Source organism: Melanostigma gelatinosum, assembly GCF_949748355.1.
Source record: "Melanostigma gelatinosum genome assembly, chromosome: 6".
In the NCBI taxonomy this organism is placed as follows: domain Eukaryota; kingdom Metazoa; phylum Chordata; class Actinopteri; order Perciformes; family Zoarcidae; genus Melanostigma; species Melanostigma gelatinosum.
This window is the reverse complement of record NC_136639.1, coordinates 10508563-10525792: the sequence shown is the minus strand read 5'-3', so window position 1 is coordinate 10525792 and position 17230 is coordinate 10508563. Positions and strand designations below refer to the sequence as shown.

The 17230-nt window shown below is 44.9% G+C and overlaps 1 protein-coding gene across 1 annotated transcript in view; it reads right to left on the bottom strand.

Annotated features, from left to right (window-relative positions):
- hmcn2 (hemicentin 2) overlaps positions 1-16989 on the bottom strand; it is a gene marked incomplete at its 5' end in the record, with an annotated part of 44929 nt that extends 27940 nt beyond the window's left edge. Inside the window, 22 exons of the mRNA XM_079269421.1 lie at positions 562-721; positions 894-1053; positions 2293-2405; positions 2848-2992; positions 3082-3209; positions 3343-3438; positions 4373-4567; positions 4653-4811; positions 4903-5016; positions 5555-5682; positions 5972-6113; positions 6502-6774; positions 7033-7154; positions 7615-7759; positions 7877-8140; positions 8236-8356; positions 8446-8552; positions 8669-8840; positions 13659-13781; positions 14288-14446; positions 15053-15123; positions 16731-16989. Coding sequence (XP_079125547.1) covers positions 562-721; positions 894-1053; positions 2293-2405; positions 2848-2992; positions 3082-3209; positions 3343-3438; positions 4373-4567; positions 4653-4811; positions 4903-5016; positions 5555-5682; positions 5972-6113; positions 6502-6774; positions 7033-7154; positions 7615-7759; positions 7877-8140; positions 8236-8356; positions 8446-8552; positions 8669-8840; positions 13659-13781; positions 14288-14446; positions 15053-15123; positions 16731-16989 — 3356 coding nt within the window. The remainder of the gene's footprint in view (positions 1-561; positions 722-893; positions 1054-2292; positions 2406-2847; positions 2993-3081; positions 3210-3342; positions 3439-4372; positions 4568-4652; positions 4812-4902; positions 5017-5554; positions 5683-5971; positions 6114-6501; positions 6775-7032; positions 7155-7614; positions 7760-7876; positions 8141-8235; positions 8357-8445; positions 8553-8668; positions 8841-13658; positions 13782-14287; positions 14447-15052; positions 15124-16730) is intronic.
- Between the last annotated feature and the right edge of the window lie 241 nt (positions 16990-17230).

Below are 17230 nucleotides of genomic sequence, written 5' to 3'. Positions count from 1 at the left end.
TGCTTGTATGTCTTCCTCTGTCAGTTCGTTTTCCTCCCCTCTTCCTGGCATCCCCCCCCCCCACTCCACTCACACCCCCTTTCCTTCTTCCTGGCCCCACACAAGTCATACTGCATCTGAGTCACCGCAGCTTTCAGCCCACTCCGTCATTCTTCTATCTACCCCAAATCCAGTCGGTCTGGTGTCTGGCCCAGCGAGTCTGTCTGTCATCTGTCCCCAGTCTGTCTGCACCCAGAGTGACCACACATGAAAGCTGGGAATCAGCGAACCATGTTAGACCAGATGTTCCTCCTCAGTTTATTCAACCAGCGAAGGCCGCACACATCTCTCTCTGGCAGACTGTTGCTGTCTCTGCCTAGCTGCCCTTCAAAAGTCATCACCAAATTAACTCCAAACATCAGCAGCAGCTTTGAATGGCAGCTAGCTTCAGTCAGTGACCCTTGTAAAAGCTGAGTCAGATGTTAGCTAAGTCAGATGTAAGGCATGGTGAGAAATTGTGTTACATGATGTTTGACTAATTTTACTCCATCATTTCCAGAATGAGGTGAGACTCCCTCTTACCCAGCTGTGACGGGGGGGATTGGATGTCCATTTCTGCTCCATGTGACAAGGGGAGAGGGGCTGCCTTGGACTTCACACGGGAGAACAACCTCTGTGCCCACCTCTGCAGCCATCTTCACTGTGCTGCCATGGCCACTCACGCCCACTATCTTAGGCATGGCTGGAAAGCAGGGAGAGAAGTTGTAAGAATACCATGTATATACCTTCCCTAAACAGGACGATTTATCATACAGTCCAACATCATACAGTCTGTGGAGACAGATGTCAGCCTCTGCTAAACCAAACACTGCTATGTTTGGGTGACTGTGGTGTAACGTTTTTTTTTTCCTTACTGTTGACACTGAGCTGGATCTCTCGGCTCGCGTAGCCCACAGGACTGGTGGCGGTGCAGATGTAAATGCCTGCATCCTCATTGGTAGGGTGGGGGATGAGGAGGTATCCATCAGGGTCGGACAAAAGAGAGGAGTGGTCCCTGGGCAGAGGCTGCCTCCCCTGGAGGAACAGCAGGCACAAGACCGGACAGAATATACTTGAGATAAAAGCTGTCCACACAACAGCGCAGGGACACTATAATCTTGGTTTAAGGTTTACAGCGCAACCTTTGATGTCTAATGTAATTACAGAGCACGCCAGTAACTCACTCTCTATCCCAAATGCACGGAAACAAGAGAGCAGCCTGCTGCACATGCACTTGCTTTGAACACGAAATTGCTTTTACAGATTCACTTTTATCTGACAAGAAAAAACTATTTACTCCATTCTCGAGTACTCCTCTGAAAATATTTGGGAAGAAGAAAGGAAGAAAAAACGGACTCAGGTCAACAATATGTATATTGACTCCCCTCAGTGGAGCTGACTGTAATAGTGTGGGCTGTTTATTCTGGAGTGATTTTTATTTCTTCATGGGAAGTGACTGCTTTTAAAGATTGCGGTGGCAACATCCATCTATTTGTCTATAATTGATAATTTAGTGGAAATGTCATTAATGTGCCTTTAATGATCATATTGTTGTCAGTCAATCTGAGGGTAGGCTTCATTCATTCCGCATTCTGGGTCAAGCATGTTAACTTTGCAGCAGTTCTGCCTGGTGGCATATAATCGTTCAGGATTTCTCCTTGTGATGTCTTTTTTACTCAAGTGTTGCACTGGAAGGTGCTGCAAGAAATGGAGAAACCAATTACACACAAATGCGCACTTCCCGACTATTGCTGGAGTCCACGAGAGCGCTCTCATCACTAACCGTATTCAACTACCTCAATGAGTGCACAGGCAGAGTGCACGCAGGCAGGTACATAGGTAGGCCATCAAATCACTTCATGCAAGCGGAATGAAATGGTTGGACGGGTTTATTACAGGTCTGCTACAGCCACGGATTCCAGATGTTTTCTTTTTTGACATGATTTAAGTTTAAGTAGTAAATCTTAAGAGAACGCATTATTAGATGAAGATGGTGGCCATTACCGTCACTGTGATTATGCTCGTGCTGATTACATTAAAAGCTGGTTTGGCTCAACACTTACAGTAGAAGACTGTAGATCCCATCACCATTGCAGGACTGCATGCTGATCTTTTGTTTGATTGTAACATGCTTGATATAGCTACTACTTCAACAAGTATTTAAGGCGAATTAAAGCCAAGTGTGATCCTCACTAGATAATGTAGTGGGAATAAGAACTATGCAGCCAAAGCAATCACCAAGAAAAGTAGATTTTGACGAGTGCAACATCCTACCTTGGACCAGACAACTTTTGGCTTGGGAACTCCGCTGGCTTCGCATGATAGTGTGATGGCTACGCCCTCATTGGCTATGTAGTGGTATGGACCAGCGTTGATCTCAGGAGGCTCTGTGGAAGAAGTAGGTCACAACACACAGCTGCTTGACTGGTTGTGAAGAATTATCACTAGTCTTAGCCAGCCAGCAGTGTCAGCGCTCAAGGTATTTCTTCATTACAAACTGATGATGAACCGTAATCTGGCCTGTCATTACGCGCCTATGAACAAAATGACCCTTTCATCAAAGCATGCAAGAAATGAACCCTCTCACTATGATGACAGCAGGTGGTTAAGTTATAGACATAATGTTGTTTTCCATGCTGAGTCAGCACATAGTTGACCTGACTGTCCAAACCTGCCAGTGTCTCTAGTATTGAGAAACTGAATTCAGGAATTGGAACTCAAAGGAATAGTCACCTTTTTGCTTTCTTGCTGACAGTTAGATGAGAAGATGTATACCACTCTGCTCTTTACACCGAATCTCAACATGTCTGACTGAACATGTGCTCTTACCGTGAACCTCCAGGCTGACTGTGATGTTCATGGAGCCTGCTACATTCACAGCAGTGCAGACATATGTCCCAGCATCCCGTGAGACTGCTCTTTCAATGTACAAACTGCCATCACTCCTCAGGAACATCCTTCCATTCAGCTGAACCTGTGCAGGAGAAAAGCACCAGCTGTTACACAGGAACATGGAGATTATCTGTAAGACGTACTGTATGCATTTGAAAGCTAAATACTTACAGGTTTTCCATTTTGGGACCAGTGTCTTTCTGGAAGAGGTATTCCATCCAACAGCATGCAAGGAACACTGAGGGAGTGACCGATGCCAGTGGTGATGGTTGGGGCACCTTGGGCCAGGAGAGGGGGCTCTGCAGGAAAAGGTCAGAGCATAAATGGAAAGAAAATGTATGTATTTTAAGGCCACAGTCTGTTTGGAGTTGCTGCTATTGTTTCTAAAATGTATGGCAGGGCAGAAAGAAAAGAGAGCTTAGACAAGCCTACCCAGTCCAGTGACACCAACTCTGGCCTCCGTTTTAATGGTTCCAAACTGGTTCTTGGCCTCGCAGATGTACAGCCCTTCATCATCGAGCCAGACACCTGCAGTCAAACACAGGAAACAGACACTGAGCAAACTCAAATCGACTTGTTTAGAAACACAGCACAGTCTTTACATCCGAGATAAACCAACTCCACTCTTGCTGAGAAAGAAAGCAATAAGTCCATGTTGATAGCAGTTAATAACAGTAAGTGTGCTGTAATTAAGAGTTAAAAATAGAAAATAACGGGATTAATGGGTTCGCCTCAGCTGCCAGCCCCCTGACACACATGTCCCACTCAGTAAATTCCCTCGAGATTACATGTTGGAACATCAACATTCACTTTGTGTTTGGATAGTCAGGCCTGTGTTTAAATAGCTGATGAAAAGACATTAAGCATTAAAGCAACAGGTGAGGAGCAGAAGGGCGAGGGATTGGTGGAATTTGTGCGTGACACAATATGGATAAAGACATTTTCTAAAACAATAGCAGGTAAAAAAAAAAAGAAAAGTAATCTGCAACAGATTGGGGTAATTAGGTCAGATGGCAGCCAGAAATGGAAACAGTGACAGAAGCAGCCCATGCAAATATGTCTGGTCTTCCCCAATAAAATATTGCGCACACTATAAACATTTAGTCTCAGGAGAACAAAGGATCACCTTCAGTGGCCAAGATTAGTCATATTGCAGTCTGAAAGGCCTCCAGAGTTCACAGCTTTAAATTATTCTTTGCCCTGATGGGAATACAATCCCACAATGAAGGAGAAATACTTTGTGATATATACTGACTACATACTGTACTCTTACTGATGGCAATGGCATTCTGTTGCCGCCCCCCCTCTCTTAAGAAAAGCTGAATGTAATATGAAGGGCTGCACCTCTTCTATATATAATCACTCAGAAAATGCCAGTCAGTGCAAGGCAACCATGAAGCTGTTTTCGCTTGCACTGCAGACCAAAGCTCTGTGCTGCGATAGTGTTTCATGGATAACTCACTCTGGATTAGAAGATGTCCGCTCTCCAGCTGCATTGTTCTACTGTGGCTGTCTGTCCTTGTAAGAATCTGTCTGCCGTCCTGTCTGCGCCAGGTCACCATCGGTTGCGGGAAACCTCGGGCAGTGCAGGGGAGGGTGATATTCTCCCCTACGTTAGCTGTAACGTCAACCGGTGCCTCCGAGAACAATGGGCCCGCTGTTAAGGGGAGAGTGAATTTTCCTTTTTTGTAAATTTTGAGAGAAAAATAAGCTTTATATGGAACACCAAGGTGTGGTCTCACCTCCAACCTCCAGACTGACGGTGCCAGCGGAGGTTCCAGCAGAGCTGCTGGCCACACAGCTGTACTGACCAGCGTCGACCTCCTGCACCCCTTTAATGTGCAGGGTCCCGCGGTGTTCATCCTGCTCAACGAAAGGAGCGGAGCCCACCTCAAGCTCACCTGGAAACACACATAAAACAAGCCCATTGGTCTCGTGGTAGATATTTCCCCATTTGCTTGTATGTACACATTGTTTCTAACCTTAACTTACCTTTAAACCAGTGGACAAGAGGAGGGGGAATGCCTGTGGCTTGGCACTCCAGCGTCACATCACCACCAACAGACACCAGTACGACCTGCTGTGCCACTGTTATTCTAGGCATCTCTGGGGGACAGAAAAGAAAGTCAGTCTCAACAGAGCAGGGATAGATGCTCTATGGAACAGGCAGACAGCCAAGCTGAAAAGGTGAGATGATCTATCTCACAAGGCTCTCACTGCCTTGACAGATCAATGTTGTTAAAAATGACATTCAGAGACAAAACTGTGTGTAAGACCAGCACGCCCACAGTCCATCAGCATTGAGGTTTCTGTCAACCACTAGCTGACATGCCATGACTGAAACTGCAGGCCTACAACTGTCAGCACTCACAAAACAAGAAGAGAAATATTCTGTTGTGTGAGTCGGAGCAGCATGTGGCCAAACTCACACTGGATATCATTCACACACTGATTGAAAACGAATGCTTCTGAAGAATAGTCAACAACACAGACAAAAAAAATTGTCTTCAAATGAATGCTACCAGAAATGATTCTTCAGGACGTATATAAAAAAAACGAACTCTAAATGGTAAAAAGGATCATTCCAACAACAGCATGTTTTCACAATGGCACCCTTAACATCTGTTGCAATAACTTGACTTACCTGCAAAAGTAAGTGACACAGACTGAGAGGCAGTGCCAGCCTCATTGGTTGCCAAACACGTGTAGTCCCCAGCATCCTCTGGGAGGGCCCCTCTAATGGTCAGAACTCCATGTTGGTCTTGACTCAACCTGTGTCATGCAATCCACAAAATGTGTTGACTCTTCGTGATTATATTTGCAGATGTAAACCGGCAATTCCTCTCTAACACTTTCTGCCATTCTTGGGTATCATGAGAGAAATATTTCTTTGAATATGTATTTTACACAGGCATATTACGTACTTGTGGTTTGGAAAAGAAGATTTTACATCCGAAGTGATGCAAACAAGATGTGGCAAATACGCATGTAGTTCAAGTGGAATGTAATGACTCTGAGTCCTCTGTGCCGGAGGTGTTGAGAGGCCTGAGAGTTCCCTTACCTCGGCCGATTAGTAAGGAACATGTTTCCGTGGCTCCAGAAGAGCTGGGGAGGAGGGGAGCCGGACGCCGAGCAGACGAGGCGGATCTCGTCCCCTCGGGAGAAAGCCTGGCCCTGAGGGTGAACTACCACAGAAGGAGCCTCTACAATTGGAGTCAAACAGAGGCAAAATGCTGTCGGTGACTCAGGGCCTTGTCAGCGCTGCATGATGTAATTTACAACTTCCCCATTACATGTTTAACAACAACAGACTTCTACTAATGTGGGCTACAATGAAATTACCAGCACTTACTTTGTCTGACATCATTGGTACAGAATTTTTACATTTAATTGGCTGTATTTGAAATCCATTACAAACATCTGAACGTGTGCCCACAGTAGAAGCCACACTTTTCAACAAGCATTAGTTCTCGCTGTTGATGAACATTGTGTTTATGGAAAACAGATGATGAGGGCCAGAGAGGAGCTATGAGGCCCTCGGAGTGTTAAGTGTTTAAGCAGGTGACCTGCAGGGTATCGTTCCTGCCGTACCTGGGACGAGAAGCCATGCGGTGATTCTACTGTCTCCGTGGGCATTGGTGGCCACACAGTGGTACTCCCCAGCATCCTGAGTCCGCACCTCGCTGATCTGCAGGGATGCGTCGGACAGCAACTTCACCCTCCCCGCGCGGGCCCGGATGGTACGACCTGCTCTGTACCAGGTCAAGTTGTGGCGCATGGAGCCTTCCACCTGGCAGGAGAGCACAGCCACACCTCCCACAGAGCAAGTCGCATTCACTGCGGGCTTCAAGACCGGAGGAGGCTCTGTTTTAGTTTAGAAACACAATCAAACCATCACACTTTGTGTTATCAGCAGTGAACTAACAGTCCAGAAACAGTTTACTCTTAAATACAAACGTTTGCGCTGGCATGCTTTGTATCGTGTCAGTGTTTTAGCCATGGATCTAAGACAAAGAATGGCTGGAACTTATTTCAAAGCCTTGCTGTGACTGTGATGCATGCAAGCAAGACGACTCAGGAGGTGTGTGCGCTTGCATTGTTGTACATGTGTGTGTAACATACCTCTAACAGTCAACTGTGTTAAGGCACGTCCCTGTCCTGCGCTGCTCTGCACTATGCACTCATACAGGCCTTCATCCTCAGCTGACGCATGGGCAATCTCCCATGATGCCACGGCAGAACCCCTGATACAAAGACACGGTTGGTTCGTTGACTGGAGTATGACAATAGCAACAAGATCCCATTTCACGTCATATTCAATTAGCATCTCTGGCACACACACACACACACACACAAAGAAATAGTTTTCACCACAAGTCAGCTTCACTTCATGAATGTAATTCAAAGCAGAGCGTCAACACAGAGAAAGAATAGGCGCTTTGTTCATTTTTCTAAGATGACACAATCGAATACGTAATGTTTACAAAATTGACTGTATACATGTTTCCTGACAGATGAGCCCATAAAACTCAACAAGCAGCACTAATGCTTTACAGACATGCTCACTGGTTAGAGTAGTGAGTAACCTAATCAGCCTTTTTACAGCAGGTAATGCGCGAATTAAGCTGAAGCATCTGAAGGAATCTGAATGCGGAAGACGTGCCAAATGTTGGAGAGTGCCGAGCTAAAAGAGGAACGACTCACTGAAAGAACTTCTCCTCTCCCAGTGTAATCCCACTTCTGGTGAATCTTAGCCTGTAGGGAATGTCACTCTCCACCGAGCAGCCAATCACAGCGGGCTGCATGTAGAAGCCCTTCACCACATCAGGCATGCTTACAGCTGGGGGATCTACACAAGGGAGGGAACAAAGAATAAAGGTCACCAGGAAGATTGATGAGGTGTGAGAAACACTGCACTACTGAGTGGCTTTGGCGAGATGCGTCTGCAGTGAGGGGGATGTCTTGCCTGGAACAATGTTGGTGTAGGAGACACTGGACAGCCTCTGGAAGCGGTAGCCCTCCTCGTCTTTGCCCGTCACCTTGATGAAGAAGCTCTGTGAGGGGGTGCGGAACTCCGGGAGACTCCACAGTCCTTGTTGGCCGAGGTCAGAGGGCAAAGGCACGGGGATCGTGCGTAGGGAGCGGCTTGAGCCTGACATGAGCTCCACATGGCTGAGCTGACCAGGAGGCTTCAGGCCTGTACATTTCAGCAAAACATGGGCTGGAAGTCCTGAGAGACAAAGACAGATCATGTGGTGAAGTCGTCGTCTGCACATGTTTTCAGTCAAATAAGAATAAAGAAGCTAACAGAAACATATTCGGCACCTTTTATTGGCCTCCCTCTGGTGTGGTTGAACTCTGAAACGGGTATACTGGAAAAGCCGGCCCGGAAGTCTAGATTGCTGACTCCTGTGACCCTCAGAGTATGGCGACCACTGCAGCTCACCTATAGAAAGAAGGTAAAGCAATAAAATTAGGCCATTGTCATGAAATAGTCAAAGAAACAAATTCATGGCTATTTCAGCAGAGCAGTACCTTCAGTTTCCAAGCCCCAGGTCTGGGAAACTTCAGGTTGACGACACGAGCAGAGTTGGGGATGTTCAACAGCTCTTTCAGGCCCTGCTCCTCACCAACTACACGACCTACAACACAAGAACAGGAGCTTTTCAACGTAAGATTCTCTTCCCTTGTTTGGGTGCACTGAAAATATTGTTAATCAATAAAGCAAGAAAGAAAACAGTAATAATGTTTTGTCTACCGAAAGGATCTCTGAGTTCGATTTGTGGCGCTGGTCCACTGAGTGACACGGTGACCTCTCGAAGGCTGGGGTCGAAGGGCACTTCCCACTTGTTCTCCTGGGCACTGTCATGGTTGGAGGACAGCAGGTGGACTTTCATGGCTTGAACCGTCTCTTCTACCCACTTTAAAACCTGACAGCAGGAGAAAAACAGAGCAGCATGTCACGCCGGAGGAGACTCTTTCATCGCTGGGTGAGGCTGGGATCCATCAAAAGCAAACTGTCGGGGATCGCCTCTCAACTTAAAGACAGGACGAGGACAGGACGAGGACAGGAAGGACGCACTTGTGCCTCCCCCACCAACGCCTGCCCTGCTCGAGCAGCAGGCTGCTCTTTGTCTTCGGACTATTCTTCCATCGCAAAAGTATTCCTCTGAGGGATTTTGCTTAAACAAAGGAAAAGTGAAACAGCGCAACTGTCAAACTGATAACATACAGTTGTCTGCACTCTCAAGCATGTATTCCCAGAGGACTGTCTCTCAGTGTGGAAGTCTGTCAAGCAGCAATCCCCCTCCTGCAACACAGCTTTCATGAATCATGAGGCTTGTTCCTCTGAATAGAAAGCAGTGGTGCCTTTGTTTTAGAAATACACTTTAAGTGTGTATTCCACAGCATAAACCTGACTAATGTATTGGATCATTTACGGACAGAAATGGCTGGCTGTTTCACAGCTCTTCTGTGGAATCGAATAAAACGTAAGAAGCCAGATGAGGCCAGACAGCGACACATTAGGATTACAGGAGATTCACCTCATAAATGAGTCATTCCAAAACTCAGAGCAAAGATTACCCAAACTCTGAACTAATAGTGGACAGTTTGATTGTATTTAATGGCAAAAACAATCACGACTTAGACTATAATGTCCTTCAGAGGCTCTCCAGAGAAATATCAGACGATATAGAATTTCAGTTTTGACAGGTGCTTGACCTTCTTGGTATAATCGTTACCATGGTTCGAGTCCGAACACAGTTTTTCTTTTGTTTTCTCTAAAATGAAAACAGAAGCAGAAAAGCCCAGCGGTATTTTGAAGAGTCTCATTCCAGAGGCCGCACTAGACCAAAAGTCTTTCATCTTCTAAATGCTTAACAAGCAACTGCTGTCTAGTATTTGTTTTGACTTCATATGGAGAGGCATTATGGCTGAGCTGCGTCTGTAATGAAACAATCTGGAAACATTTCTTTAGCGGGCCCCTGGAGACAGAGCCAGCGGCAACACATTTTAAGACATTTACAAAAAGGAGCAAAAACTGAACAAGGAAAGACTTAATTATCAGCCCTCCGCTTTTTGCCTATCAGGTCGACTGGGTGCTGACAGCAGCTGGTTCCTCTCGCCATTTTACAACTGGAAACAGCTGTAATGCCTGCCACATGTGCAGACATCACCAGCAGAGCAGGAAACTGCGAAGAAGTGACCTACAGCTGCCTCAGGATAGAGTCCACTTCTTATGCAAGAGAGCAGAGAGGAGTCGGCATGACTCAGACCAGAGAGGGGACGCCTTGCTGTCCGGGCCAAGGAGCACGCTGAGTTCTGCAGCCACTCCTTAGGTCTCAACCACTGGGAATGCAGAGGATCTTAAGTCCTGTGAAACCTCATCCGGCAAGTCTCAGTTCAACTTACAGGAAGGACCCCCTCTGCTATTCATAGAAGCATGGCAGAGAAGAAGAGTGAGCTAAGGCTGGAGTGATGCTGTATTCCCCTCACTCGTCCAGGTGCTTTACCTGCTAAATAAAAACGTGGCCGTGCAGTAGTTAAGCACAACAGCTTGATTGCAGACCTCCCAGTTGCGAGGGTTCAGTTTACTCAGGCTTAAACACCACAACTTCTGACATTTGCAGGAAGATGTATCTCTAAAAATCAAGGCTATTAGTGTGAATCAGGCCCAGATGGACCCCGTGCGCTCTTCTCAGTGAGAGTTTCGACACACCTGCCGAGGCTTTGCCCGTCACAAGTGGCTCTTTATTTTAGAGGCGGCAACTACACCAAAAACGGTGCCTTTGTTTAACGCACTCAGGAAAACAACTGAGGATAAATGTTGCCTGGGCTTCTGGATTTGATGTCTGACAAGCATTACCAGCCCCTAAACTTAGTACTGCATCCCCGTAATGAGAAAACCATGAGGGCCATGTTGTAAATGACTCTTCAAGGCACTTGAGTTGAGTGTATGTGCAGCTTGCCAGGTAGAAACACACAACCACTGGCCATATCCTATGTTATAAACCGCATCTACATTACATGGATATTTAAAACCCTGTTTATCCGTGAGCAGACATCACAGGAGACATTATCTGGGAGCTTAACATCACCTAAGGATGGCATCATTACCATAAAGAGCACAGATCACGCATGGTCCAAGTTAGACAGCACATTAACGAGGCTTCGTCTACGCTCATTAGCGGCTACTCTAGTTGATCACAATTGGTCAAATTTCACAGAGCATAAAGAGTGCGATATGTAGGACTGACAATGAGTTCTTGTTTAAGGACTTGGAGACAACTCCACTGGGCAGCTGCGTTGGAACGAGGGAAGCCGTGACAGATCGTATCCTGGGATTAGAGACTCAAATAAGCAGTCTGTTTCCTCTCCACTCTCCCACAAAGACCACAAAAAGATTTTGTATATTTTTATTTGGCCGCACTTTATTAAACTGCTTCTAAGAGGGAATATTTTGGTTAGATTTGTAGTACTTCTGAGGTTTTTAAGGATTAAAGGATTTGCATTAATTTGATAAAAGCATGCCACCCAAGAGCTATAATCACACAGGTCTAGAAAACCCACTGGCATACAGTAATTCAATGTAGATCCAAGCTCAATGTATTCACAAGTGTGCACATGTTGACATGTAACAGCACACTAAGAACATGCCAAAGGCTGCTTTAGCACAAAGTCATCTGGAGTGGAGGTGTGAGTGCAGAAGTGAGTTTGTTCTCCTATTCCCTGAATAGAGTGGTCTCGTGTGACGTCACAGTTTAGCTGTCGGCCATGTTGGAGGACACACAAAGCCACTGGCATGCGCGGCTGAGTCGCATAACCTATCGATCATGGTGAACTTTTGTGCTGTCTTTGGTTGTGGCAGCAGAGCTGATAGACAAGAAATCATTCTTTCGTTTGCCAGCGGTCATCACACATCAAGGAAATGACACGAAGGAGCTATCCAAGCGACGTCGCGAGAAATGGCTGTCACGCATCTCTCGAGATATAAAGGAATGGGATTTGGCGTACACTAGAGTATGTGCGGATCACTTTATAAGTGGTCAGTGATTTTATTTACAAATTCGTTTGTGAACAGTATTTAATAAAGGAAATATAAATTAAACTTGGACATGAGAAGGTTACAGAAGCTTCATCGGCCCGTGACAGCAGTCGGTGCCAGAGACGTGTCGAGCGTGTACAACAGGCGAAACACAGAGATGCAGCCTCAGCATTGCTTGAAATGAGTTTAACGTCAGATCATATATATATATATATATATATATATATATATATATATATATATATATGTATATGTATACATATATATATATATATATATGTATATATATATATATATATACATATATACATATATATATATGTATATGTATACATATATATATATATATATATACATATATATACATATATATATATATGTATACATATACATATATATATATATGTATATATATATATATAAATACATATATATATATCTACATATATATATATGTATACATATACATATATATATGTATATATGTATATATATATATATATATATATATATATATATATATATATATATATATATATATATGATCTGACATTGAATATTGCTAAATATCGGACCAGATCTGTATATATTTACTCTTCCAATGACGAGATGAGAATTGTCGACGACCGTTGCTTTGACGTCTCGGACCCATCCACTGACAAACTGATTATAAGCGTCGAGCCCTTTGTAGCACTCCAGCTCGTCTTTTGTGTAAGGACTGGGGGTGTTCACGAGATACGTGTAGATGTTGGCGTAGTTTACCGATGGAAGATAAGTAGGATCGGCACTGAAACCATCTGCACTCATCGTATAGGGATCCAAGTTACCAATAACCTTCAATTTGGCCAGGTAGCGAACCTTTGATGCACTATCCAGTGATTCAAAGTATGGTATTTTCGCCGCACTTCCTTGTTTACTCGCCGCCATGTAGGATCTGTATGTACTCCAACATGGCGGACAGACCTCGTAACTAAGGAGATCGTGACGTAGGTGAGACCACTCTATACAGCAACACAAATATCACATTCAAACACTCCTTAAACAGCTGGCAGTATTATGGAGTGATAATGAAGCGAGCTGCCCCCACACCGGCATTGTATAGCTACATGCATGCATGATTTAACAGGAAACAGACCCCCCCCCCCCCCCCCCCACACACACACACACACACATACTTAAACACATCTGAGTTCAGAGGGTCAGTGGGCCACCAGTGAGCAGAGCTGTTGGCTACAGCTCAACGCTGCTGCCCAGCTATCTCCCGTGTTGACATGCAGGATACCAGTGTCTCTTCCAGAGGAAACTCTGGCTTCTTTTACATCTGCCAAGGAAGTGAGCCCTGCTGCCTTTGGCTTCTTAGTCAGGGCTTCTGTTACATGCTGCTTCCAACATAAAACAGTCACTCAACCGTATCATATGAACAGGAAGCTTAATATCAGCTTTGTAATCATTTTATTACACCAAATGAAATTGCTATTATTACATCAGTGGGTCCAATAGTGGGTTGTTTCTCTTCTGCTTCTGCAGTCCTTCATTATTAGTAGATATAAGCGTTATTCATATCAACTGTATTCTACTTTATATTAGTCGGATCAGTAGGATTTATTTGATATTAATACACTTATTATGTATATACAGATGTAATGAGGGTTTGGTGGAGGTAACAGCCATAGCCCTGCCATGTACCCCGTCATGCTCTTACCTCGTTGACCTGCTGCTTGTCCAGGTGAAAGATTTGTCCAGAGGAGGTGGCAGCGATCTCCTCATATGCCCTGTAGCCAGGCTGAGAGCGGTCTCCACAGTCTCCAGTCAGCACAAATACCACCTGGGAACGGAGGGGTGGGGCAGGAAGAGTTACGAGGATTACTACAGTTCAGTGTTTGTTTTCTATGATCTGGCTTTTCAGTTGACTCCAAAGTTACACTAATGCTCATTGTCATGCTTGATGTCGGGGCTGAGACTAAAGTAGCTTTGAAGAGACTTTCCCCTCCTTAGCTGAGCGTCAGGAAGCTTCATTGGAATGTAGATCTATCCCAGCATGCCACTGTATTCCTTTTGTTACAGCGTGTGATAAATGCAAAGATACTCAAAACTCTGTGGGCCAGCACTTGTTTTTAAACCTTCAGATTGAACCCTTTTCCTGTTAACATCACCTAAACAGCATTTGGATCATTATGGGAGAGTTAAACAACACTAATGAAATGTTTGAATACATGTTTTTGTGTTGAACCTCCCTCATATGTGGGATAAATGACAGTAAACTGCCAACATTGTCTCTACAGCCCTGGTTCGTGAGACGCTCACAGCCCAGTCCACTTTCTAGGACTGCACCTGTGATTGCCGGAGCTGCACCAGCTGCAGAACATCTCTCTTTAGGCGGTAGTCTTTGGCTCTGGCGTCAGTGAACACGTAGATGAAGGATCCAGGCAGGGAAACCTCCAAGGCTTTCTTTATGGCTCCTATGCTCATCTCGGGGCAGTCACCTCCACCCTGGATGAGTGAATCACACATGATAAAATACTCCTGGAAGAAATAAAGTCTAAATGTCTTATTTTAAACTGCATTCATACTGATTTTATACTCAAACAATTCTGTGATACCTCAGCTTTTGGAATAGTGTCCCATTTAAGCGGGACTCAGCATATGGCTAACATTGACACATATTAAAAAAACATACTAATTTAAGCAACACTAAGTAACTTCTGAAAGAATGTGACAATATGCCTTTGAGAAATAAAAACTTGGATTCATATACACAATTAAAAAACACACTCTTGCTCAATTCACTTAGGGGTTTTACCACTACAGCCTTACTTGGTCTGGTGTGACCAGTGGCCTATGGCGGCTAATGTTACCAAACGTAAGATACATGTTGCCGTGTAACTGATAATCCTGAGCCGGTTTGCTGACATTATGGCTCTCCTCTTCACTACGTTATACCGTTATTACATTCTTGTCCCTTGTGGCCACAGTTGCTGCTGTTCGGTAGAGGTTACATAGGCTTGCTTTAAGCAATGGCAGTTCACACAGCTGTAGCTTGGATTAGAGTGGAACAATACATATATATAATCATCATGTCATGTGTTCTGTTCCCACCTGGACAAACAGCTCTTGCAGATCCTGCTGGAACTTCTTTGGGTCGGTGGTGATGGACACAGGGCCGATATCTGCGAGATTAGAAATGTATATCGTGAAAGAGACTCCAACAACATTGAATCTGGTCAGCTTAAGAGATATGTTTTGGTTGCAATACAATACCGTATGCCAGAAAATAGTCATCCCAACAGAGTAAGGGCTTAGGTCTAACTCTTCTGAATGTTTCTTCAAGCAAATCAACTATATGGGAACAAAGGATGCAGTTGTTCTGCCTCTGTGAACAGAGACAAAGCATCTACAGCATCAAAAGCCCAAATAAGCCACAGTCTACTTTATCAGAACCAGAGTGATGCCATGTAGCTTTCGTGCGAGACATGAATATCAATCGCACACAGCACAAGAGTGGCTAAATTGGTGCACTGACACAATTACAATGTTCAGGTTTTCTTTCACACAAATCACTACAATCTGCCCAAAGTTCGGATAACAATTTGATGCAGCTGTAGTCAGCATCTTTAGTGTTCTTCAAGCAGCAGCAGACTCCAGTATGATGGATAAGAACCTGCCAGGGCCTGACACTTACTTGGATGCCTTCTGGGGCCAAAAGCTGGAACAGTAAACATTAACCGATACACAGAGGACGCATTGATTTAGCTATAGAACACTGCTGTCTATAAACACAAGCCTTTCATTTTAGACCCTTATCAGGTAGGGTGGAGCATCATGATTTCTGTGTCTGCGCATGTTATTCCGACTGCCAAATACTATTCTGAAGTATCTTTGTGAGACGAATGATACTGAGCTTGGAGACAATGCCTCAAGTTGATGACATTTCTAACTCATTCATCTATTTTCAAATAGGGGAGGCTTTTAAGTCCTTGTCTCCTCGTCATGAGTGACCGTAAAACAGTGACAGCACTGTCACGCTTCTTCGTCAGCCACCGTGGCTTCTTTGCAATCTTGGAGGTTTACAAGGTACCCAAGGGCAGGGCACATTAAACACAGACAAAATGTGTGGTGTTAGTGCAGCCCCCTAACACCCCCTGACTGGCTAAACTGGGGGGCTACGAGGGTTTTCCGGAGGCTTGGATGGAATTGAGGGAGGGGTGAGTGGGGTAATTACACACAAGCAGACAGCATATGCTTCTCATCAGTGTTCAAACACCCTCCCCCATTAGAGCACTCTTATTTTCAAGCTGCAGCGTTCTCATGAGGCTCGATTGGGGGTGAAGAGCCTTACCTGTCCCACAGACTCCTCATTCTAAAAGCTCACATATACTGTATATATTCCTGCTTGATGTCTTTGACTTCAATGTGCTGCTCTGTGTCCAAATGGACTTCTTCTGAAACAGCTAACAACATGTGTAACAGGTCCTGAGATGTGTTGCTGTTTGCTTTGATCTTTTCCAAGTAAATCTGTACAAATTATAGAATCAGGGGCAATGTACCCTACGTGCTGAGTTTGTTTATTATGCAAAAAGAAGGCTACAGGCTGCTGTGTTGCCTGGACCTGGTAAGACACTCTGGCCATTCTTGGCTGATTTGTTAAAAGCAAAAATCTTTATTACATGCATTAATTCAGAAACACAATAAGAATCAAGATGAAACACTTGCAGCAATATGTGCCTATTGTGCGGCAGATTGTTTTGAGAACAAAGTGTGTTTGGTCAAAAAGTACCTGGGTCATGGAAGGGGACCAGGACAAAGTTTTTGATGGGTCTGGTCCTCCGGTTGAGGGTCTTCTCCAGGATCCGCGAGGCGCCGTCTATCACCTGTTTTAGATCGTCGTACATGGAGCCGGTAACATCGAACACAAAGGCCAGGGTCGAGGCGCTGTCACCGGATCCATCATCCTCCTCAGCCAGGGGGACTGCCAAGAGCCTGTGCGCGCCGATACACAGCGCCAAGACGAGGCACTTGAATAAGACACCGGTCATTTTGTTTATAGACTTACTGCATCTGTCTGCCGGAATAAGGCGAATCACATATAAAAAAAAAAAGTTTAGACTTCAAAGCTATTCTATGTCTGGGACTGCTTCCAATCGGTAGAAACGATATGTGGAACAATACGGCTCAGCTGAAACACTTGCAAATCCAGAGTAAAATACTTCCACAGGAGTATATCCGTGCGTAAAGTTTGGAGGAGCGTGTGGACTGGCTCTGTGTTGGAGTGCCCCT